Source organism: Dendrobates tinctorius, unplaced genomic scaffold, assembly GCF_039654945.1.
Source record: "Dendrobates tinctorius isolate UK_male_01 unplaced genomic scaffold, ASM3965494v1 ptg000004l, whole genome shotgun sequence".
NCBI lineage: Eukaryota > Metazoa > Chordata > Amphibia > Anura > Dendrobatidae > Dendrobates > Dendrobates tinctorius.
The window spans coordinates 41,062,454-41,087,786 of record NW_027361672.1 but is presented as its reverse complement, the minus strand read 5'-3'; the positions used below and the strand labels follow the sequence as shown (position 1 = coordinate 41,087,786).

Here is a 25,333-nt window from a genome sequence, read left to right as displayed (position 1 = left end):
TTGCTTGTTAATTTCTATCACCTTTCTTTGTTCCAGGAGAATAGAATCTTCATTGTTGCTGCTACTTCGGATTAAAGGAAAGAGAATTTACGGTAAGAAATTATGATTTGTTTTTCTTTATTGTTTTTTTCCTGTGTGCTTCATATTAAGACGCATTGTATACTTCCCTAAAAATGTAAGTAAAGCATTTACATGCGAAAACACGAATTTAAGAAGTGAAACAAGACCTTTTATGAGGAACTAATATTGCCGTTGCTTGATCATTTACGAAATACCCACACTCCAGACAGATCTGACATTTAAGATTAGGACTAGATGTGTAGAAATTAGTTTTCTAAAAGTTATCACAAACAGCAGGCTAAAATTGACCCTCTACTTGAGAAGAAAGACAGCTCCTTGCAGAATGAAGAATTTCGCTATCTTTCTCACTATTTCTTGGTTCCTGTGGCCAGGAGAAATGAAAGAATGGCCTACACATACAATCTGCAAGACAAAGGACTTTGAAGTATATTACAAAAGCTGTGGTGAGTTCACGGAAAACTGAATCCTTGTTTGCTAAAGATCACTGCATAGTCCTGACTGTTTTAATAACTTCCATGTCATGCTGAGGATAACTTAGAACGCAAGCAATGCCTGTTTTTACCAAGGGCATACAATGACGGAGCACTGCCTGCCAGCTCAGCATGAACTAGGTATTTTTCATTAAAACTACAACCTGTGTAGAGGTGAGACAGTCACAGCGCAGAGCCACGGTAATTCATTGTGGCACAAATGTGTGTTTTCTATTCTATGTTTATAAGCAGAAAACTAATTGTAATTGTACGTTTCCATAAAGAATAAACATGTACCTTAAAGCCAACATTAAAGGCATATGGCATTGTAAAAGCACTGCTTCTGTATTAAAGGGAATCTGTCACCAGGTTTTTGCCATCTTATCAGGAATGAGGGTCACTGACCCTACATCATGCTGCTCTCAGATGTGATATCAAATACTTGGTGTCAGGTAAAATTTTTCACACATTAAAGTATTATGATTGGGGGTCTACAAGCTCTTTGGATCCCGCAATGTTGACAGCAAAATGTTTATGAGCTGCCCAGATTTTGCCTAGAAATAGTAACCCTGGTTAATACCTAATATGCCTGGTGGTCTTTGATGGTAGAAAAGTGAATGGAAGGCAATAAATATGTACCCTTAGTTAAATATTATTACATTTTAAGGGGCTGAAAAGTAATTAGAGCACGGTTTTCATTTCCATGAACAGAGATCCCAACCGCATTCCCTTCCAAAAGCCATATACTTTAGTACCATGACAAAATTTTGGCATTAACCACTAGTACTGCAAGATAATCGCATAAACATTTGTACAGCTCCCGATGCAGGGCCGACGTTAGGGGCAGGTATACTAGGCATTTCCCTAGGACCCACTCTCCCCCAGGGGCACCCAGGCAGTGGTGCCACATAAGTCAGGGGGGCCTGGTGCCACTGCTGGCACCCAGCCCCAGCCCCGTATTGTGCACTCAACTGTTTCAACATCATGCTGATATCGTTGAATGCAATGATGGAGGAGAGACCCTAAGGTGACGCTGCTTCTCCCATGATTCTACCTCTACATCTGACACAGCAGGTGTGATGACGTCACTTCATTTCGTGCCACGCAGTGTCGGGAAGTGGAGCTGCAGAGGAGAAGCACAGGAGAGACAGGAGCAGTGGGAGAATGGGGAGAGGTGAGTATGGTATTCTTATATATATATATCATTAAGCACGTGGTGGCCATAGTACTGCAGGACTATAGGGGCTGCATTATGCTATATGTACTATATAGGGCTGCATTATACTCTGTGGGGCTGCATTATACTCTATGAGGTTGCATTATTATCTATGGGGCTGGGATCAACTCTATGGTTCTGCATTATATTCTATTGAGGACAATGGGGGCAGCATTATACTATATGCACTCTATGGGGCTGCATTATACTCTATGGGGCTGCATTACACTTTATCGAGGACAATGGGGAGGGCATTATGCTGTATGTACTATATGGGGCTGCCTTATATTCTATCAGGGACAATGGGGAGTGCATTATACTATACATACTATATGTGGGCTGCATTATACTATATGTTAGCTGTGATACTATGTGGGGGCTGCATTATACAAATTCAAATTCAAATAAGCTTTATTGGCAGGACTAAATGCACATTAGTTTTGCCAAAGCAAGTGTACAGAAGGGAATGGGGATAGGGACTGTAGTGATGTTGGGTAGGGGCTGTAGGAAAGGTGGATGGGGGCAGATCCAGGATGGGGCAATAGAAGTCCATGGCATAGGGCAGGTGGATGGGGGGATGGGGCAGATCCAGGGTGGGGCTATAGAAGTCCATGGCATAGGGAAGGTGGATGGGGGGCATGGGGCAGATCCAGGGTGGGGGGTTATAGAAGTCCATGGCATATCATAGTTCTCTTTCTCACAGTCTATGACATTTGCTCACATTTTGCGCTGCTATCTCCAGTGCTCTCTTTTCTTCCCCCAGCAGGATATATGTTTTCTCTTCCTCCTTCATGGTGATGAAATCCGGGAATAGATGTGAGAGTCTCCTGAAATGAGTGTCCCTCACTGCTGAGTATTTGGGGCAGTGTAGCAGGAAGTGGGTCTCATCCTCCAGGGCCTCCTGGTCACAGTGTTGGCACAGTCTTTCCTCCCTGGGCTTGTAGCTCTGCCTGTGTTGGCCGGATTCGATGGCCAGACTGTGGGCACTGAGTCTATATCGGCTCAGGATCTTGCAGTCTCTGAGGTCCGGGAGTTTCTCCAGGCATGGGGCAAGTCTGTAGTCTCTCTGTAGACTCCGGTACATGGTCAGTTTCTGTGAGCTGATGATGTTGTTCTTCCAGTCACTTACGTACCTCTCCTGGCCTTCGTCTACCATCTTCCTGATTCCGGCTTTGGTCAGGTTGTTGTGATTGGTGTTCTGGTCAGGTTGGGTTTGGGTGGGCTGTTCCGAGGATCCTGGTTTTTCTGTTTTACCTACATGTGTCAGGGCTTTATGATGATGGGAGCTTGGATTGCTCCTACGTAGGTGAGCCCGGAATGACAGTGCCCTCTTTAGAACCGTTAGTTGTAGAGGGAATCTGCCCACCTCGGCCCGGCCACCACTGTTGGAGGTACTCCGATGGACTTGGAGAAGGTGCTTGCAGAATTCCAGGTGGAATATTTCTGTTGGGCTGGAATCCCACCTTGACCAGTCTGGGTAGGTGTGAGGAACCCAGACTTCGCTGCCATACAGGAGGATTGGGGCGATGATAGAGTCAAAGATTTTTAACCAGACCCTCACTGGTGGCTTCAGATGGTAGAGTTTCCTTCGGATGGCATAGAAGGTTTTGCATGCTTTGTCTTTCAGGGGCTCTATGGCTTGTTTGAAGCTCCCTGACTGGTGAATCTCTAGGCCCAAGTAGGTATATTTGTCCGTTCCTGTAAGGGCACAGTTGTTGAGGACAAATGAAGGGTGCTGGTCTGATTTTCTCTTTCTCTTCTGGAACACCATGATGTTGGTTTTCTTTAGGTTGACCGGTAGTGCCCAGGTGGAGCTGAATTTCTCTAAGATTTTCAGGTTGTCTTGGAGGCCTTTTTCTCGGTTGGTGACAGAAGCAGCAGGTCATCTGCATACAGCAGGAATTTCACCTGCGCATCGTGGAGGGTGAGACATGTTGCTGTGGAAGATTCCAGAGCGGTAGCCAGCTCATTGATGTAAATGTTGAAGAGCGTTGGGCTTAGGCTGCAGCCTTGTCTGACTCCCCGGCTCTGCTGGAAATAGACCGTTCTTCTGCCATTCACACTCACACTGCAGAGGTTCTCGGTGTAGGAGCTTTTGATAACATCATAGGTCTTTCCTCCTATTCCGCTCTCCAGCAGTTTCAGGAATAAGCCTGGGTGCCACACCGAATCAAAGGCCTTTTTAAAGTCCACGAAACAGGCGTATATCTTCCCGTTCTTTGTATTGTGGATGTGTCTCTGATTGAGGCTGTGCAGGGTGTAGATGTGATTAGTGGTGTGATGGTTTGGCATGAACCCTGCTTGGCTCTTGCTGAGGATGTTGTGCTCGGTGAGGAAACTGAGGATCCTCTTGTTCAGGATGCTGTCGAACAGTTTTCCCAGGTTGCTGCTGACACATATTCCTCTGTAGTTGGCTGGGTCATACCTGTCCCCATTCTTGTGGATGGGTGTGATGAGGCCTTGGTTCCAGGTACGAGGGATGTAGCCAGCACTTAGCACAATATTGAAGAGTTTAACCATTGCAGCCTTGTATTTCTGGTGGGCTGTACTTCAGCATTTCTGGTAGGATTCCATCCAGGCCACCGGCTTTTCTACATCTTATGGAAGAGATTCTCTCTGCTACTTCCTGTAATGTAATAGGTGTATCCTCGGGGTTTTGGAAGCTTTTTACTTTTTCCTCCATTGTTTTTAGTTTTGCCATTATGCTTTCCTGTTCTTGGCTTAGTTCTTCCTTTGGAATGTCTTTATAGAGGTCTCTGAAGTACTGGAGCCAGATGTTGCCATTTTGGATAAGGATGTTGTTTTTCTGGTCTTTTGTGCCCATGTGGTTCCATAGTTCCCAGAAGGAGTTATCTTGGAGCGCATCTTGGAGTTGGTTAAGTTTGGTGGAGATGTAACTCTGCTTCTTCCTCCTGAGGATGGTTTTGTACTGCCTTTGTATGGTTTCATAGGCTTCCCTTAGACCCGGGTGGTTGGGGTCTCTGTGTTTCTTGTTTGTGGCTGTTATCAGGGTCTCTACGGCTTTACATTCTCTGTCAAACCATCCGTTGATCTGTTTTTCTTTTGGTCTCTTGTAGTTGACTTTTTTAAGGTCAGACAGTCTGGCCATTGCATAGAATATATTGTTGAGGTCTTTTGCAGCTTGACTCACTCCCTTTGGGTTAGGCTGGTACTCGTAGTTGTAGAAGTGGTGGAGCATCCGCTGTATTTCGGGTCTGCTGGGAGCCTCTTTATACTTTAATGCCGACATTTTGTGCCATTTAAAGGATGGAGGCTGTGTGAAGACGCCGCTCTGCTGAGGCTTTTGAGTGGATGGTTTCTCTGTAGATTTCAGGTACAGAAGAAGTTGGCTGTGGTCTGACAAGTGCATTTGTGGGGAGACTATGAAGGCACTGATATTTGCCAGGTTCATATCTGTAATGGCATAATCTACTACACTTCTCCCTACATGGGAGTTTAGTGTACACCTCCCTAAGGAGTCTCCTTTGGTTCGTCCATTAAGAATATGAAGTCCTAAACTTCTACATATGTTCAGTAGCTTTTTACCACTTTTGTTGTCTGTACTGTCATAGCTGTTTCTCTCTGTGACTACCGAGTCTTGGCTGTCATTCTCTGCTCCAAATATGTAGATGTTCCCATCCGTGGTCAGGAAGTTGTTTCTCTCCCTGTTCTTGCATTGAGGTCTCTAAAGATGAGAACTTTGCCCAGGCCCTGATAGTGGGCAGCTTCTCTTTGTAAGATCCCGAAGCAGTCTGGATTGAAGTAGGGTGACTCTGGTGGTGGTATATAGGTGGCGCAGAGGTGGACATCAGACTGAGAGGTGAGGATGGAGCTGCTTATCCTAATCCATATGTGGCTGCCTCCTCTCTTCACCGGTTTGATGTACTGGTAGAGCTCCTCTTTATACCAGATCAGTATTCCTCCTGAGCTCCGGCCCTGTTTGATGCTTTTATTTTTCAGGGCAGGGACAGAGATTTCCCTGTATCCGATGGACACCAGAAATTCGTTTTTGGCTCTGGTCCATGTTTCCTGGAGGATCTGAATGTCTATATTTATCAGTCTTTGTATAAAGTCAGGGTCATTTGTTTTACATCCAAAGGCCGAGATGTTGAGACCCTGAATATTCCAGCTGCTGATTGTAAGTGAAGTCATTTTTCTATATATCTTGGGTGTATATACCTTGTAATGAGTGTGGCTGTGTAGGACACACCTCATCTCTGACTGATTTATTAATGATGTTGGTTCCATCCAGTCACATTAGTTTCCTGCACACTGTGTTGAGCAGAGTCTTCATCTCCTCCATATCTCTGCTCTGTATATCTCTGCTCTGGATGCCTCTGTTTTGCATGTCTCTGTGTGAGGTCGGTGAACTCCTCCATGGTGGTCTCCTCCTCTGATGGTCCAATTTTGGGTGAGGCTGTATGTTTTCAGCTTCCTTTGATATAATTGTTGTTTCTTTCCTTCTTATTGTCGGGGTTCTTTTCACGGGATTCTGGTTGGTGTTGAATCCAGACCTAGGGTGGTCCCTGTTCAGTACAATGTTCTTCAGCTCTTTGTTCAGGTGCTTACTGTCATAGAGGTGATGGTGATTTATGGAGGGGTGTTGGGTCAGAATCACTCCTGGCACAGATTTCATTTTTGCTGATAGGTCCATATTGATGTTCTGGATGGTGTGGTTGGGTATATCCTTTCTTGGGAGCAGAGATGACAGAGTGATTTTGCTGTCAGGGAATTTTAGTTGTGCCGTCTTTGCTAGTTGGGCCAGTTGTCCTGGAATCTGCTGGTGCTGGTCTGGCAGATTGTTTGTGCCAGTGTGTATAATGATATGGTTTGGGTTGGAAAACCGTGGATTATTGATGACCGCTGTCACCTGCTCAATAGTTGCACAGCAGATTTTATTGATCCTTTTTCCTGGGAATAGCCACCTTGTATTCAGGCATTTCCCATTTGAGTCCATTATGAGGACGGTGTCAGGACTTTGTGATGTTGTTGGTGGGGGATGTGGCTGCTGATGGGGGTCTGTGCTGGAGATTATGCTGGTAGCAGGTTCTCTTCTCTCTTCTATGGGTCTTATTTCTGGCTCACCTTGATTAGACTCCGGTTCCTCCATATTGGGGTTGTTTGGCCTCTCAGCCTCCTGGCCAGTGGAGGTCATGTCCCCTGCACTCCTCATTTCTATGGCCCCCTCCTGGCTCAGATGTCCAGGTGTTGGTGCTTTCAGCTTTTCTATCTCCTGCCTCAGCCTGGCATTTTCTTTCTGCAGTTCACACATTGCAGCTCTTATTTCCTGCAAGGATGACCTGTATTCACATTTCAGTTTGTTTATCTCCTTAACTATGTGGTCATTAGCATTTCTATCACCAGTGTTTCTCAGATGTTCTTCCTTAAATTGTACAAATTCTCTTTCTAGCTGAGAAACACAGTCTCTGAGGCCCTTGGGAGAGGGGTGTGAAGCATTGGGGGCAGTGGTGTCTCTGGAGGTCTCTGTAGGCCTGTGGACATCAGAGGTGGCTGTAATGGTGGGAATATCAGAGGTGGCTGGGGCTTGTTGTTCTTTGTGGGATTGGGCCTGGAGTTTAATATGAGGGAATCTGTCTTCAAATTGCTCCAGATTGTCCTCAGTCCCTTGTACCAGTACGGTGCCACTGTTGTATAGAGTGATGGTAAGTGAGCTGCACTCCTCGTCTTTATGGTTTTAGACTCTGATCTGCTGGCCATTATTGGTATCAGACTTGGTTGTATATTGATATTGCTTGCACAGGGCGGTGTGCCAGGCCCGGAGATGCTCTGTGAAGAATAACACATTGGTTTTCCTTTTATCTTCCTCACTAGATGTGAAGTCAGCAAAGAGTGTCTCTGGGTTTTCTCTAATTGTGGCGGTTTTTATGGCTTTCTTTGTATGACTGTTCCTCTGCCCTTCAGGGTGTGTTATCTCCAGAATCTTTGACCCCCTACCGCCTTGCGTCTCCGGCTCTCTATCAGCATTTACTTTGTTCTGTTTCTCCTGTTCCAAATTAACATTTTCCATTTTTATAATTTTAATTCTTATTTCTGATAGTTTTAAGTTCTAGCAAGATTATGAGTGTGGTGAGGCTGAGGATGGTCCTACCTGAGGGTGCTTGCTGTCCTCTGGATGTCGGACCTGGTGCTGCCTGGTGGTTGCTGTCTGTCCTCCATGAGATTCTTGTTTTGTCCTTTAGAACTTATTTTTCCTCCTTTTTCATAAAAATCATTAGTCCGGCTCCGTCCTGCTCACTTCTGTATTCCACGGGGATGAAATTTTCCAGGTTGTGTCCTAAAGTTTCCTCATTACAAGGTAAAAAGTGATGAAAATTCAGGAGCTCATGTTCAGTGCTGCTTACTCCTGGAGTGGTGGGCGGTTATACTATATCATGGACTAAAGGCTGTGTATTATACTGTTTGTACTCTATGGGGCTGAATTATACTTTATCTAGGACTATGGGGAGTGTATTATACTATGTATACTATATAGGGGCTTCAGTATACTCTATTGAGAACTATGGGGTGCATTATGCTGTATATACTATATGGGAGTTGCATTATACTGTATGGAGAACTATGGTGAGTGCATTTTACTGTATTAAGGACTATGCCGATTGCATTATACTACATGGAGGACTATGAGGAGTGTATTATACAATATGGAGGACTATGTGGAATGCATTATACTATATTGAGGACTATGGGGATTGTGTTATACTACATGGAGTACTATGGGAATGTATTATACTATATGGAGGACAATGGGGTGCATTATACTGTCTATGGGGTGTACATTATACTATATGGATGACCATGGGGAGTGTATTATACTATATGGAGGACTATGGGAAGTATATTAAACTATATGTAGACAATATCTCAATTATTATTGTTTTTAATATTTGGTGTTTGAATAAAGATTGATTATGATTCATTTATATTAGGCATATACTTCCAATTTTTTGTAGGTATTTATACTATATGTAGACCTATGGGCAGTGTATTATACTATATAGAGGACTATGTGGCACATAATACTATATAGAGGACTATTGGGAGTGCATTATACTATATGGAGGACTATGGATCAATTTATATTATGTGGAGAACTATGGAGCACATTATACTGCATGGAGGACTATGGGTCACATTATACTATATGAAGGATTATGGAGTGTGCATTTTACCATGTGGAGGACTCTGGGGTGCATTAAAATAAACTGCTTATTCATCGAGTGATTGAATTGTTTATGAAGGAACAAAAATAATTGTTCTCGGGAACATATTGTTCTCATCAGCACATCGCAGATATGCTACTGATAACATGATACTGTACGGGAACATCTACTTGTGATTGATCTGTGCCAATCATTTTTCCTCAGTCGGCGAAAAGAGGATAGTAAACAAGCACCAAACAACTTCAATATTGTCGATCACACTCGCTTAATGGTCTGAACTCCGGGCATGTAAATACAAACAAGATAATTCTGTGTGATGGGGCCCCACTTTGAACTTTTGCCCAAGGGCCCCATTTTGTCCAAAACTGCCTCTGTCCATATACAGAAAACAGTCCAATTTAATTGTAAAAATAATTTTATCACTCACTGACGTTGACCAAAGACAGATAATGTTAGAAAAATTAATTAATAGTGAAGGTGTGCTCTCCATTTAACTGCCCTGTGCTCCAGTGCCACCACTTTGGAGGATCTTCGGCTAGACTGGAATCGGTGACATCTTGTTCTAGTCACATGAAAACTGCAGCCATCCACTGGTTCCAGTCAGGTGACTGAAGATTGAGAGATCATCACTTCTGGTTCAGTCGAAGATCTTCTGGAGTGGTAACGCTGGAGCATAATCTGCAGTCGGACCAATCCTTTTAAAGGCTCTTCTTCCATTTTAATAAGATATTATATATAGATAGTATATGCCATCATAACTTAATAATTTCTTGTAATCTGGTCTATATGAACCCCCCACAGATGTTGATGACAAAGGAGCCACAGAGCAAAAAAGTAGTACTATTGTCATGTTTTTTTGCTATACATCAGCACTCACAACCTCACTGCCAGTGTTGGACTGGGGTGCCCAGAGCCCACCAGTAACCAACTTCAAGGCCCCACTTTTCAGCTTCATGCAAATGTAACATTACTCTCAATCACAGATTTATATAACAATGAACTGGGTAGATTATTACATTAATAAGATGCTGCCTTTTGTCTATACATAGTCATTCAAGTATATTGTGTCAAGTACTGCTCATATAAGAAGATGGTGGCCACTCTTGCAAAGGGGCCAATCAGAGGATACTCCTGTTCTCCTGTCGGCCAGTCCAAGCATGCTCACAGCTATTCCAGGAAAGGCAGATGCCATATTCCCTTTAATTTAGCAGTGCTGCAACATGTACCGCATTTTTCGGACTCCAAAAATATATAGGAAAATGGGGGATATATCTTATAGTCCAGATGTTCCTGACATGGATGGGGAGGTGGGTAAGTGGCAGAGCAATTGGTCACAGGAGGCAGGAGCTGGATGCTGCGGCTAACACCTGTGCATGCTGCTAAAGAGAAATTAATATTCACTGCTCTCCATGCTCACGGGAGTGGAGAGCAGTGAATATTCGTTTCTTTTTAATAGCGGACATGCTGTTAGCCGCAGCCGTCGGCTTCCTGCAGCTGCTGGGCGCTGAAGTGTGTCCATTACTTAAGGGAATGAATATTCACTGCTCTCCACTCCCATAGGTATGGGAAGTAGTGAATATTCATTGATCTTTATTATTGGGCACAGTAGTCACAGCAGCAGGCTTCCTGCAGCCACCAGGCGATCACATGTGCCCACTATTAAAGATAATGAATATTCACTGTTTTCCGTTTTTATTTTCAGAGGGCTAAGCAGCTGCTAAGAAGAACCCATGGCTGATTTTTGGGAAGAAGGTTAGAGGAGGCTGAGTTTTTCTAAAGCTGGAAAATTGTCATCACCTGGCCTTTCCTAACAATGATAGTGAACAAGCCATAACCCTAACCGGCTAATTACGCTCTGAAACCTTGGTCAAAGTTATCTGAGCACACAAATCTTCAAGAATTGCCAAACTTTTGTATTGGTACATTTTTCTTTTTGCAATTTTTAAAGCATAAATAATGACAATATTTTTTTTTACCTAAGCTACAAAGGAAATGTGTCATCTTTAAGCCTTTAAGCCTTATAGACATCATTTAATGTATTTTCCAGTGCTGCAAACAGAGGTAACTTTGCCTCTAGGACATTGATGCTAATACCAGAAACAATTTATGAGTGAGAGAAACTCTCTCCCAGTTCAAACATAAAGGGACTAGAAAGACATGCTATGTATAGCTTCAAAGTTCCTTCTTAGTTCCATCTGTTATTAACTAATACATTATTAAGAGTCAATGGATAAATAAAAGTTCAGACAGGCTACCTGCTTCAGTGAACAAAGGGCCTATAAAAAATCTGTAGCAACTAGAATGCACTAGCATGACACATGAGGAAAAAATTGGTCAATTTCACTTGAATGTTAAATGCAACCGAAGTAAGGGAGGGTAGTGCAAAAGGAGTGAACTAGAGTACGTATCACCTATAACTGGCAGCCAGATACAAACTGTTGAGGGTTTAAGTGGGTACAAACACAGACTATGGCTCAAATCATGAAGTTCATTCCACTAATAACTAGCCCTCTGCTGCAAAATATGGATGAAAGAACAACATTTCCCAGCTGTACTGAAACATGCTATGGTCGTCCAATGGTAGCTGCAGCTTTATTGACAAAAGCAGAGGTACTGTAGTAGCAGAGTTGTTATAGCATGAGTTTTCAAAAAGGCTTTTGAGACTTTGTAAAGCTATCTCCTGTGACATCTCACATACGTTTGTAACAATAGGGAAGCATATGATTTTATTTCAATTAGAAAAAGATTTTTATAATTTGATTCACAATCAGTGAATTGGAAAATGGCTTGATGCGTTATAAGCAACAGAGGAAATAACTGTAAAGTAATTCAAATTTTTTATATTCGCTTTTATTGCTATTTCTTGTTTCAAGTCTCTGTTTTTTCTTTAAAAATGCATGAGACTAACACAGTCTATTCTTTGGACACAATCCATACTTAGCCAGACTTCAATATCAAAGGTGACAAGTGACATAAATAAGAATGGTTAAAGACATTCACTCTTTTCCCAGTGGAATATTTTATGAGTTGAAGTTTAATGTAATTGAAAGCTCAAAAGTTTATTTGCAATGACATTTCTGGGTGAAATTTTGATTGTGTGTGATGCAGCTCTAACTGTGACCTCCGGATTTATTTACAGTTGCATAGATAGGGGTAGGTAACAAGAGCCTTAACTCAACCAAATGGAAAGTTATCGGATTATAGTCTATAGTTATTAAGAAAATGGGATTTGTTATTGCTTTATTTAGGTCAGAAAGCTGTAGTAATTTCTGTCGCCATTTACAGTGGTTTACATATAAAAGAGAGGGTCCCTTATTAAGGGTTAACATTTTTGTAATGGGTTTCATACCCAATGAGAGAAGGGCTTAGTGTTTGTCTGCCCTGGCTTAATAATGATGTATGGGCATGACACCAACATTACAGGAGCAGGGGAAGTGGAATAATACAGTCTGTTGGCAGGGATTATGACTGTACAGTCCCATGCAAAATATATAGCTGCATTTTTTTTAGGGGGGGGGAATGTAATATATTTTGATCCATCTAGTATTCCGTGCTTTGTGTTACTTTTTTGCAATATATAACACTTCAAAAAATAGTTGAAAAATGTTCCTGGGTTAAATTTTTAATCATATGCTGTTCTGTGTTCTGGGGTAAAAAAAAATTATATAACAGTCCAAAAAAGCGTTTACAAATTTGACAGGGTTAAATTTCTTACCCATACACTATTCCGTGTTATGTGGTACATTTTGGTAATTTATAAAGCTGAAAAACAGCATTAAAAAATTAACTTGATTACATTTCTCACCTGTACACTATTCAGTGGTGTAGGGTACATTTCTGTGATCTCTAACACTACAAAAATAGAGCTTAAAAATTGGCTGAATTACAGTTCTCACCCATACACTATTCTGTGGTCTGGGGTACATTTCTGTGATCTATAAAACTGAAAAAAAAGCATTAAAAATATTACAGGCTTAAAATTCTCAGCCATACAGGATTACATCGTCTGTGGTACAATTTTGTGATATATAACTCTCCCACAAAGCATTAAATACATTTATATACCACTCCAAAAAGTGTTACTTTTTTTTTACTATGTTCAGTTAGAAATCCATACAGTGCAACCTGCTTAGTGTTCAAAACAGCTGACATACTAGGAAAGTGCCAGAGCCCAAATCAAAGGAGGGATTCCAACATCGGCGCACTATTACGCCCGATGTCGGAAAGGGATTAACACCGCTATTGGTATTTTACGGTGGTATGTAAAAATAAAAAAATGCTTTAAAAAATTTGGCTGAGTTAAATTTCTTACCCATACACTATTCCGTGGTCTGAGATAAATTTCTTTGAAATCTAACCCACAAAAGATACGTTCAAAAATATATCTGAATTGAATTGCTCATCCATACAATATATTACATGTTCTAGGCTACATTTCGGTGGTATATAACATTCCAAAAAGCAATCAAAAATTTATCTGGATTCAGTCACTCATCCACATAGTATTACGTGTTCTTGGGTACATTTTAGTTGAATCTAACCTTCAAACAAATTGTTAAAAAATGTATCGGTATTATATTGTTCACCCATACAGTATTACGTGTTCTTAGGTACATTTCAGTGGTGCATAACCCTCAAAAAATTTGTTCAAAAATGTATCAATATTATTTTACTCACCCATACAGAATTACGTGTTCTTGGGTACATTTTGTTGCTATATAACCCTCATAAAACTTGATCAAAATTTTTTTCAGTATTATATTGCTCATCCATACAGTATTACATGTTTGTGAGTACACTTCCATGGTATATAACACTCCAAAAAACTATTCAAAAAAGTATTGGTATTATTTTGCTCATCCATACAGTATAACGTCTTCTTGGGTATATTTTGTTGCTGCATAACCCTGAAAACACTTGTTCAAAAATGTATGGATATTATATTGCTCATCCATAGGGTATCACATTTTCTTGGGTGCATTTAAGTGACATCTAACCCTCAAAAAAAAATATTCAAATTGTTTTCAGCATTGTATTGCTCATTCATAGAATTTTACATATTCTTGGGACAATTTTTGTGGTTTATAACCATCCAAAATATTTGTTTCAAAATGTTTCATTATTATATTGCTCATCCATACATAGTTACGTGTTCTTGGTAAATTTCAGTGGTATATAACAAATAATTTGGGGATTTGTCAATGTTTAAATTGCTCAGACGTAGGTATACTTTTTATGTTAAACTAATTTTATCAGGTGATGAACTTAGATTTTTGCCTTGTTGAATGATCCCTTTAACAGACATTTCATTTTAGAAGACTATTAACTACCCCTTCCTATTTTTGCGCTCCTTTCTGACCGGGTTTGTACTGAACTGCCATATTTTCTCCTCTCTTGAGGAGCCCGGCTGGAGCAGCATTCTTCCTAAAACACGCACGGCTGGCGCTCCTTCCTTTGACCGTCCCTATACTACCCCTACTGTTTAATATCTCAGCCTTTTCTTTGTCCTCTATGATTATCTTATTATTGTCTTCTTTTAAGAGGTTGATACCATCTGTTTTTTTTTCTTTTTGGTATTGATGTATTTATAACAATATTGGGGATTTATTTTAATGTTGGCTATTTGTTTCTCTGTAGATAACTTTGCTAAATTGATTTCTTTTTTACATTTCTTACTTAGGGTTAGTTTCCATGTTCAGGAATACATCTGGATTAGCTGCGGATTGAACGCTGCGTACAGCCGCAGCGTTTAATTCGCAGCGTCCAGATGATACAGCATAGTGGAGGATATTTTATGAAATCCCGTATCCACTATGCAGCCTAATATGCGGGTGACACACCCGTGAAACCGGACATGTGGCGCGTCTTTTTAGACCGCAGCATGTCTGTTTATCTTGTGGAGACACTCAGTCTCCGCAATGTAAATAGTCTACCCTATGTATAATAATAAATAATAATAATAAATTTTATTTCTATAGCACCGACATATTCCGCAGCACTTTACATTTCAGAGGGGACTTGTACAGACAATAGACATTACAGCATAACAATAATCACATAGATCATAGATACCAAGAGGAATGAGGGCCCTGCTCGCAAGCTTACAATCTATGAGAAAAAAAGGGAGACACGAAAGGTGGGTGGTAACAGTTGCCCTGATTGTATGGACCAGCCATAATGTTAAGTGTGTAACAGTACAGATGCAGAGGGCTAATGGATGCATAAAGCATATGGGAACATGATGCAGGGAACCTGGTTATAGTAAAAACTTTTGGCTGTGCCACATAGGGATAGATTAGGTTAATGTGTTGAGGCGATAGGCCAGTCTGAATAAATTAGCTTTCAGGGCACGCTTAAAATTGTGGGGATTGGGGACTAATCGTATTGACCTGGGAAGTGCATTCCAAAGAATTGGCGCAGCACGTGTATAGTCTTGGAGACAGGAGTGGGAGGTTCTGATTATTGAGGATGCTAACCTCAGGTCATCAGCAGAACGGAGGGCGCGGGTAGGAAGGTATACTGAAACAAGGGAGGAGATGTAGGGTGGTGCTGAGCCATGAAGAGCTTTGTGGGTGAGGGTAATAAGTTTGTACTGGATTCTGGAGTGGATGGGTAGCCAGTGTAATGACTGGCACAAGGTAGAGGCATCGGTGTAACGACTGGCAAGGAATATGATCCTAGAAGCAGCCTTCAAGACAGATTGGATGGGGGAGAGTTTGGTAAGCGGGAGACCGATTAGGAGAGAGTTACAATAGTCGAGACGAGAATGAATAAGAGAAACAGTAAGTCAAAAGTAAGAAAAGGTCGAATTCTAGAAATATTTTTGAGGTGCAGATAACAAGAGCGAGCCAGTGATCGTATGTGGGGGACAAAGGAAAGCTCGGAGTCAAGTATGACCCCAAGACAGCGGGCATGTTGCTGGGGAGTAATAGTGGAACCACACACGGAAATGGCAATGTTGGGTATAGGTACATTAGTAGCGGGAGGAAACGCAAGGAGTTCAGTCTTTGACAGGTTCAGTTTCAGATATAGTGAGGACAAGATGTTAGACACAGCGTTTAGACAATCGCTGGTGTTTTCTAAAAAGGCTGACGTGATGTCAGGAGAAGAAGCGTATAATTGGGTGTCGTCAGCATAGAGATGGTACTGGAAACCAAATCTACTGATTGTTTGACTAATAGGGGCAGTATACAAAGAGAAGAGGAGGGGGCCTAGGACTGATCCTTGAGGAACCCCAACAGTAAGGGGAAGATGAGAGGAGGAGGAGCCAGCAAAAGATACAGTAAAGGAGCGGTCAGAGAGATAGGAGGAGAACCAGGAGAGAACGGTGTCCTTGAGGCCAATGGAATGATGCATAGTGAGGAGGAGCTGATGATCCACAGTGTCGAATGCTGCAGAGAGATCCAAGAGAATTAGCATGGAGTAATGACAATTTGATTTAGCTCTTAGTAGATCATTAGAGACTTTAGTGAGGGCAGTTTCAGTAGAGCGTAAAGAGCGGAAACTGGATTGGAGAGGGTCGAGAAGAGAGTTATCAAAGAGATAGCGGATAAGATGGGAGTGGACCATGCATTCCAGGAGTTTAGAGATGAAGGGAAGATTAGAGACAGGTCTATAGTTAGCGGCACAGTTTTGGTCGAGGGATGGTTTTTTAAGTAGTGGATGTATGACGGCATGCTTAAATGAGGAGGGAAAGATACCAGAAGAGAGAGAGGTTAAATATTTTAGTTAGGTGAGGGGTGACAGCAGGGGAAAGGGGCTGGAGTAGATGTGACGGAAATGGGTCACTTGTGCAAGTGGTTGGGCAAGAAGATGCAAGGAGCCTGCTTACTACTTCTTCTGTGACAGGTTCAAAATCAGAGAGTGAGCTAGATGCAGTGGGGGAGGGAGGACAGTGCATGATATGAGGTGATTGGGAGATAATTTCCTGTCGGATCTGGTCAATTTTTTCTTTGAAGTAATTGGCCAGATCGTCAGCTCGAAGCTCCATGATTGGGGCCTGTACTCTTCGGTTGAGTAGAGAATGAAAAGTGTCAAAGAGACATTTAGGGTTATTGGACAGTGAGGTGATGAGGGTGTTGAAATAGGTTTGTTTTGAGAGGTGAAGGGCAGTGTTGTATGTTCGAAGCATAAACTTATAATGGATGAATATGTATACGATGCGGTGATTCTTGATTTGTTCAATGAGCACATCAGGAAACACTGTGCGTACAGAAGGGGGCGGTGCTTTGGGCAGAGCGGGGTTTCCACTCCGTCAAAAGCACACGCAATGCGCTACATGGAAACATACCCTTAGATCTTTATACTCCTAAAATATTTTTTCAGTATCCTCGGCTTTCAAGATTTTGAATGCCGTTTGTTTTGTCTTATTAAACTTTGTACTGTCTTATTTATCCATAATGGTTTCTTTTTATTCCTTGACATTTTATTACCAGAGGGTATAAGTTTTCAGCAGGATTCTAGTAGTATTTCCTTAAAAATGCTCCATTTATGTTCAGTATCCCCAGTTACCATGACATGGTTCTAGTCTACACGATTAAGCTGTTCCCTTCATTGGATGTATCAGCTTTCCTAAAGTTACAGGTTTTGGCATTTCACTTTTTGAATGTTTGATTGAAAATTACATTGAAACTTACCATATTATGGACACTGCATTATAAATGTTCCCTGACCTATAGATCTAAAATTGTTTCTGGTCTATTTGACAGAACCAGATCCAGCAGATTACCTCCCCTGGTTGGTTCCTCTACCAGCTGAGAGAGGTAATTGTCCTGAATTGTGGATAAAAACTTGTAGCTTTTAGCATAATCAGAAGATTCTATGTCCCATTGAATGTCTGGATAGCTAAAATCCCCATAATAAGAACCCTATTACTGTTTGCTGCCTTTTTAATTTGTTGCAGCATTTCATCCTCTAACTGTTCAGCTATATTAGGAGGTTTGTAGCAAACTCCTATTAGAATCTTTCCATTATGTCCATCCCCATGTATATTTACCCATAGTGACTGTACATTGCTGTAACTCGCCCCAATGTCTTCATTGAGTACAGGTTTTAAGTTGGATTTTACGAAGTTGTGTTGTGGTTGTCCAAGATTTTGAGGACTCCACAAAGATGGTTATCGGCGATGACGCCATCATCAGCGCAATGATCCCACTTATGTGCCTACTTAAACAGTTGCTACTCACAAATACTGCCCAGCCTCATCACATCTCATCTGCCCAATGCAGATTGGGTAACAATGACAAGATGGAGGCTAAAGAAGAGAAGAAGAATCAGGAGCTGACTGAGCGCAAAAGAGGATAGTAACTACCCAAGCTTAGCCCCATCTCTCCTACGTGGACAGTTGAGGAGGAGAATGAGGAGGAAGAGATGGAGGAGGCGACGGCGAGTAGTCATCATGGTGGAGACAGGGAAGAGTTGGCTTCAGGGACCTTGGCACATATAGGAGACTGTATGTACTGCTGCCTTTCCCTTGTATTACATTCATTTTGGCCAAGAAAGAGTACTGGTTGTTCACCCTGCTAGACCGGCGATACAAGGAAAACGTTGCATCTCTTCTTCCTGAGGTGGAGAAGTCTTCTAAAATGGTACTCTACTAGAAGGCCATTGTGGGAAAATATGTTGAAAAAATTCCCATCAGAGAATGCTAGTGCCAGGGGGCAAGGAGGAGAGGTGAAGGTGACACACACCAGGTACAGCAGAAGCAGGGTTGCACTGTCAAAGGCCTGGGCCAATTATATGACATCCTCCCAGCGTCCATGCCCTCATGACCAGGTATGTTTGACAAGGAGAGAAAAGTTTTAAAAGATGGACAAGCAATTCCTGGCTGACTAAACTAGCGTACTCCTTAATTCCTTTGCCACCTTCAGCTATTGGATCTCAAAACTGAACACCTGGCATGATCTGTCCCATTATGCATTGTAGGTGTTGTTCTGCTCTGCCACTAGCATCTTGTCTGAGTGAATTTTTAGTGCCACGGGGGGGGGGTCATAACAGACAGATGCTTTCGCCTGTCAACAAAAAGTGCTGGCAGGTTCACTCTGATAACAATGAAAAACGTCTGGCTTAGAACCAACTTTTACACACCACCTGGTGATAGCAGCACGTAAAGTGTTTATAATGTTCTATATTTGAATGAGGCTCGCCAGTTGTTGCCGTCTAGGGTCTATGGATTACCCAACTTATAATGTTTTTCATTTTCACAAAGAGCAAAGCCTTTATGAGTGTAGGAGTACCACAACTACACTTTGTTCACAATATTTGAATGAAGCAATAACTTTAAGGTGCCTTTAAGGCTATATGCAGGGGCGGACCTACTGCCCGTGCAGCCCATTCATTGAATGGGGGCCCCGGGGGAGAGGGGGCCCCTCCAGCCTCCAGCACCACATGGCTAATTCATGGCTCCCAAGCGTGTGGCTGGGCTGTGTGTTTTGTGCGCACAGGTCCTGTGAGAGGGGAGGAGTCAGGGGTCACATGATCAGGGGCCTCCGTGTCTATGTGGCTGGGCTATGTGTTCTGTGAGCACAGGACCTGTGAGAGGGGAGAAGTCAGGGGTCACATGATCAGGGGCCTCAGGCTCCATGTCTGTCTGCATTCTGCTGCAGGACTCTGCTGCGCTGGTTGTTATGCTGCTGGATGAGGTAATGTTTCTGTGTGGGGTCAGGAAGGTTTTACAGTGTGGATGTAGCAGAGCCGTGTGTGTTCGAGGTGGACGGAGCAGAGCCGCATGCATACAATGTGTACGGAGCGGAGCCACGTGTGTACGAGGTGTACGGAGCGGAGCCGCGTGTGTACGAGGTGTACTGAGTGGAGCCGCGTGTGTACGAGGTGTACGGAGCGGAGCCGTGTGTACGAGGTGTACGGAGCGGAGCCGCGTGTGTACGAGGTGTACGGAGCGGAGCCGCGTGTGTACGAGGTGTGCGGAGCGGAATCGCGTGTGTACGAGGTGTGGGGAGCGGAGTCGTGTGTGTACATGGTGTACGGAGCGGAGCTGCGTGTGTATGGGTTATGCAGAGCCGTGTGTGTACGAAGTGGAGCCATATGTGAACTGGATGTACGGAGCAGAGCCAAGTGTGTACGAGGCATACAAAGTGGGCTTTTCCCACCGACACAGGAGTACACGGCGGAGCCCCGAGCAGCACTTTAAAACTCGCAAGTGACGTTCCACCAGAAGTGATATGCTGGAAGCTGACCGGAAATGAGGTAATTTCATGAGGAGATTGTGACGGAGCCAGGAATGCTTCAGATCCATCATCATGTCCTCCTCCGACAGCGTGGACAGCAGGATCGCCTTGGAATCAGGGATGCCGGCCATGTGTGCGGATCATGATATGTCCTGCATCGGGAGGCTCAGGTGGGCATTACTATGGGAGCCGGGCTACTATAGTATCTTTATAGAATCTTTCTTTATATATTTCTTTCTCTCTGTTTCTTTCTTTCTCTGTTCTTTCTTTCTCTCTGTTTCTTTCTCAGTCTCTGTTCTGTCTTTCCCTCTCTTTTTCTTTCTCTCTCTGTTCTTTCTCTCTCTAATCTTTCTTTTTTTTCTTTCTCTCTCTGTTTTTTCTCTCTCTGTTCTTTCTTTCCCCTCTCTTTCTTTCTTTATTTCTCTCTGTTCTTTCTTTCTTTACATCTTTCTTTCTCTTTCTCTGTTCTTTCTCTGTCTCTCTGTTCTTTCTTTCCCATCTTTCTTTCCCTCTCTGTTCTTTCTTTCTTTCCCCTCTTTTTCTCTGTTCTTTCTTTCATTTTTTTCTCATTCTTTCTTTCTTTCTTTCTCTCTGTTCTTTCTTCCCCTCTTTCTTTCTTTCTTTCTTTCTTTTTCTCTCTGTTCTTTCTTTCTTTTTCCCTCTTTCTTTCTTTTTCTTTCTTTCTCTCTCTATTCTTTCTTTCACTCTCCCTCTGTTCTTTTTTTCTTTCCCCTCTTTCTTTCTCTCTCTGTTCTTTCTTTCCCCTCTTTCTTTTTCTCTCTCTGTTCTTTCTTTCTTTCTCTCTATTCTTTCCCCTCTTTCTTTCTCTCTGTTCTTTCTTTCACTTTTTTTCTCTCTTTCTGTTCTTTCTTTCTATCTGTTCTCTCTCTGTTCTTTCTTTCCCTTCTTTCTTTCTCTCTCTCTCTGTTTTTTTTTTCTGTCCCCGCTTTCTTTCTCTGTGTTCTTTCTTTCCCCTCTTTCTTTCTTTCTTTCTCTCTGCTCTTTTTTTCTTTCCCTTCTTTCTCTCTCTCTGTTCTTTTTTCTTTCCCCTCTTTCTTTCTCTCTCTCTGTTCTTTTTTTCTGTCCCCGCTTTCTTTCTCTGTGTTCTTTTTCTTTCTCTTTCTTTTTCTCTGTTCTTTCTATATTTCCCCTCTTTATTTTTCTTTCTTTCTTTCCCTTTCTTTCTCTCTCTCTGTTCTTTCTTTCGCTCTCTGTTCTTTCTTTCCCCTCTTTCTTTCTCTCTCTGTTCTTTCTTTTTTCTCTCTCTGTTCTTCTCTCTGTTCTTTCTCTGATCTTTCTCTCTCGCTCTCCTTTCTTTCTCTCTATTTTCTTTTATCTCTCTCTCTGCTTTCTTTCTTTTCCTTAGTACCAGTCAGTGTGCCCACAGTACCAGCCACTGTGCCCATAATGCCAGCCACTATGCCCCCAGTACCAGTCAGTGTGATCAGCAGTGCTAAATGGGTGCGGTTGGACATGGGTGTGGCTAGTCGCAAAATGGGTGTGGTCGGGGCATGGCCTAAAATTTGCGGCTGTGTGCACCGCAGCCTTTGTCCCGCTTTCCCTTCAAAAGTTGGGAGGTATGGCTAATTATTTACCTATTCAAATTTACCATGTGGAGCACCGCAGACCCGAGGCGCAAGAAGGAGAACAGCACTGTGGGAGGCGGTGGGAGCGGGTCCTGAGAGTGCGAGCGCCGGTGCAGAGGAGCCAGCCCTGAGGTGAGATCAGCATCAGTGCTGTGCTGCGCTGCTGCTGTGGGGGAGGAGAGGGGGAGACAGACTGACTGCCACTCACTGTGCATGTGGTGCCGGCCGGACAGTGGCTGCAGCCGCAGCGTCAGTGTGTGTCTGTGAAGTCACTGTGTGCTGTGCCCCATAACTAAATGCTGAAGTTCAGGAATGTGCGGACAGTGGATGGATCCTCTTGGTCTGGCCTGCCCTGTCTGCTCCAGGTAAGAGTACCAGAGCTGAGCAGGACTGAGGGACTGGGACTGAGGCAGGCATGATTTTTGGGGGCTCCTGGGGGAGAACTGAAGCATGGCAGGCATGATTTTTTGGGGCTCCGTCCTGGGGGAGAACTGAAACATGGCCTGGCTGCTCATGAATGGGGGGCCCCTGGCCTGGGGAGAAGCATGGCCTGGCTGCTCATGAATGTGGGGGCTCCTGGCCTTGGGAGAACTTGAAGCATGGCCTGGCTGCTCATAAATGGGGGGCCCTGGCCTGGGGAGAAGCATGGCCTGGCTGCTCATGACTGTGGGGGCTCCTGGCCTTGGGAGAACTTGAAGCATGGCCTGGCTGCTCATAAATGGGGGGCCCTGGCCTGGGGAGAAGCATGGCCTGGCTGCTCATGAATGTGGGGGCTCCTGGCCTTGGGAGAACTTGAAGCATGGCCTGGCTGCTCATAAATGGGGGGCCCTGGCCTGGGGAGAAGCATGGCCTGGCTGCTCATGAATGTGGGGGCTCCTGGCCTTGGGAGAACTTGAAGCATGGCCTGGCTGCTCATGAATGGGGGGCCCTGGCCTGGGGAGAAGCATGGCCTGGCTACTCATGAATGGGGGGGCCCCTGGCCTGGGGAGAAGCATGGCCTTGGCTGCTCATGAATGGGGGGCCCCTGGGGAGAAGCATGGCTACTCATGAATGGGTGGGCCCTGGGGGAGATGCTTGGCTGCTCATGAATGGGGCGGCTCATGGGGGGGAGAAAAAACATGAGTCGGGCGGTCCACATAGGGGGAGAAGCAGCATAAACTGGGGGGGCACATGGGGAGAATCAGCATAAACTGGGGGGGCCACATAGGGTGAGAAGCACTATGCCAAAAGTAGACCGCATATGGGGGAGAGCATTATGAAACAAAGGGAAACGGGGGTGCCTATATATATTACCTGGAGGCTGTCTTGGTCTATATATGTTATTTAGAGGCTATGCTGGGCTGTATATATTACCTGGAGGCTGTTTTGGGCTGTATATATTACCTGAAGGCTATGCTGGACTGTATCTATTACCATAAAGCGATGCTGGACTGTATATATTACCTGGAGTGGAGGCTATGCTGGGCTGTATATATCACCTGGAGACTGTGCTGGGCTGTATATATTAACTGGAGGCTGTGCTGGGCTGTATATATTAACCGGAGGCTGTGCTGGGCTGTATATATTACCTGGAGTCTGTGCTGGGCTGTATATATTACCTGAAGGCTGTTGCTGGACTGTATATATTAACTGGAAGCTATGCTGGGCTGTATATGTTATTTGGATGCTGTGCTGGGCTGTATATATTAACTGAAGGCTATGCTGGGCTGTATACCATATTTTATCTAGAGGCTGTGCTGGGCTGTATATATTAACAACTAGAGGCAATGCAGGGCTAGTGGGCTATATATGTTATATGGAGGCTGTGCTGGCCTGTATATGTAATTTGGAGGCTGCAACTGGCAAATAATAAATGCAGCCCAGCAGCACCCTACAGATATTATATCCAGCCCTGCATAGCCTCAATATTAGATAACAACAAATAACAAATAACTTTGCTGCCCTATGAAGGGCGGGGGGGGCCCAAAAAATTTCTTGCACAGGGGCCCACTAAAGTCTGTGTCCGCCCCTGGCTATATGGATGACCATGCTTGTAATTTTTGACAAGATTTGCACTTAGTGCATAGCCTTTATGAGTCTAGGAGTACCTACTCATGACAATTTGAACAGAATGTGTATGAGGCCCTCCTTTATGTCTAATACATTGTGTAGATTCAGAGATGCTTCCAGGAGTTTTCCTCATGCTGTTCCTTCCATTCAGCATTTTTCCCATCCACTTTAACATTTTCACTGCACCTCAGACATCTTTGTAGGGTCTTCAGGAAAAATGCTCGGATTTCCCATTGACTCCAATTATACTCGTTACACAAAATGAGTATTCGAGTAATAGAAATGGTTCGGTTTGAGCAATGAGCAGCTGAGCATTTTAGTGCTCACTCATCTCTAATCTCTACATATGCAAAGGCCAACACTGATATTACTGCCATATGGTGACATTCTTTCTTATGGAGTCATTCAATTTTCCCATCTTTTCCATCTTGCCCAGACCGACATGACAACTTCCTCCAGCCACAACTTGTCTGCAGAGATTACAACATTTATGTAAGCTAAGTATTCCATCACTATCTTGCTGATTATAGATAGCCTGGATTCTTCTATTCCTTTAATAGGACACTGAAGATCAGTTGATATTACATTTCCTTTCTGAGAGAAAACAGATACAATATAGGAATTTTAACTCCTTCACGACCTTTGACGCCACATAGGCGTTATGAAAAGAGGTGTTAAAATGACCCATGACTCCTATGTGGCGTCATGACTTTAAAGCCCCCCTGCGGGTCGGGTGACCGGGGTCACTGAAAGGTCACCTGACCCACACACAGAGGACACCTTAGAGTTAACCAAAGGGGCGTGGCTTAGCCCCCACGTGCCTACAATTGCTCTGATTGGCTGTTAAAAGTGAAACTGCCAATCAGAGCGATTGTAATAATTCATCAATGAAATTTGATGAAATATTACAAATCCAACCATGGCCGATGCTGAAATAGCATCAGGCATGGCTGGAGACACTGATCTGACCCCCCCAACTGCCTGACAGCACCGATCGGCCGCTGCCACCATCTGACGGCGCCGATCGGCAGCCGCTGTGAAAATCTGCCCCCTCCCACCTTCCCTCCGGTCCCCCCACCCTCCGATCACCCCCTATCACCCTCCACGAGGCCTCCGAACTCCCTCTGGCCATCCCGGTGTCCCGCCGTCCCTGATCATGGGCGCCGCCATCTTGGAAAATGGCGGACGCATGCGCCGTGCGTCTGCCGGGAATCTGCGACGCTGCAGATTCATTCATTTATTTTGATCACTGTCACAGTGACCAAAATAAATAAAAAAGTAAATCACCGCCCCCTTATCACACCCATAGGTAGGGACGTATAATAAAATAAAGAAAATATTTTTATTTTTATTTTTCCATAAGGGTTAGGGTTAGGGCTAGGGCTAGGGTTAGAATTAGGGTTAGGGTTAGGGCTAGAGTTAGAATTAGAGTTAGGGATGGAATTAGGGTTAGGGCTAGGGTTGGAATTAGGGTTAGGGTTGGAATTAGGGTTAGGGTTGGAATTACGATTAGGGCCGGAATTAGGGTTATGGCTGGAATTAGGGTTGGGATTGAGGTTAGGGTTGT

The 25,333-nt window shown here is 43.6% G+C and overlaps 1 protein-coding gene across 1 annotated transcript in view; it reads left to right on the top strand.

Moving 5' to 3' along the window:
• The first annotated feature begins 280 nt into the window (after positions 1–280).
• LY86 (lymphocyte antigen 86) overlaps positions 281–25,333 on the top strand; it is a 92,845-nt gene continuing 67,792 nt past the window's right edge. Inside the window, exon 1 of the mRNA XM_073567319.1 lies at positions 281–524. Within this exon, the coding sequence (XP_073423420.1) occupies positions 404–524 (121 nt within the window). The 5' untranslated portion in view covers positions 281–403. The remainder of the gene's footprint in view (positions 525–25,333) is intronic.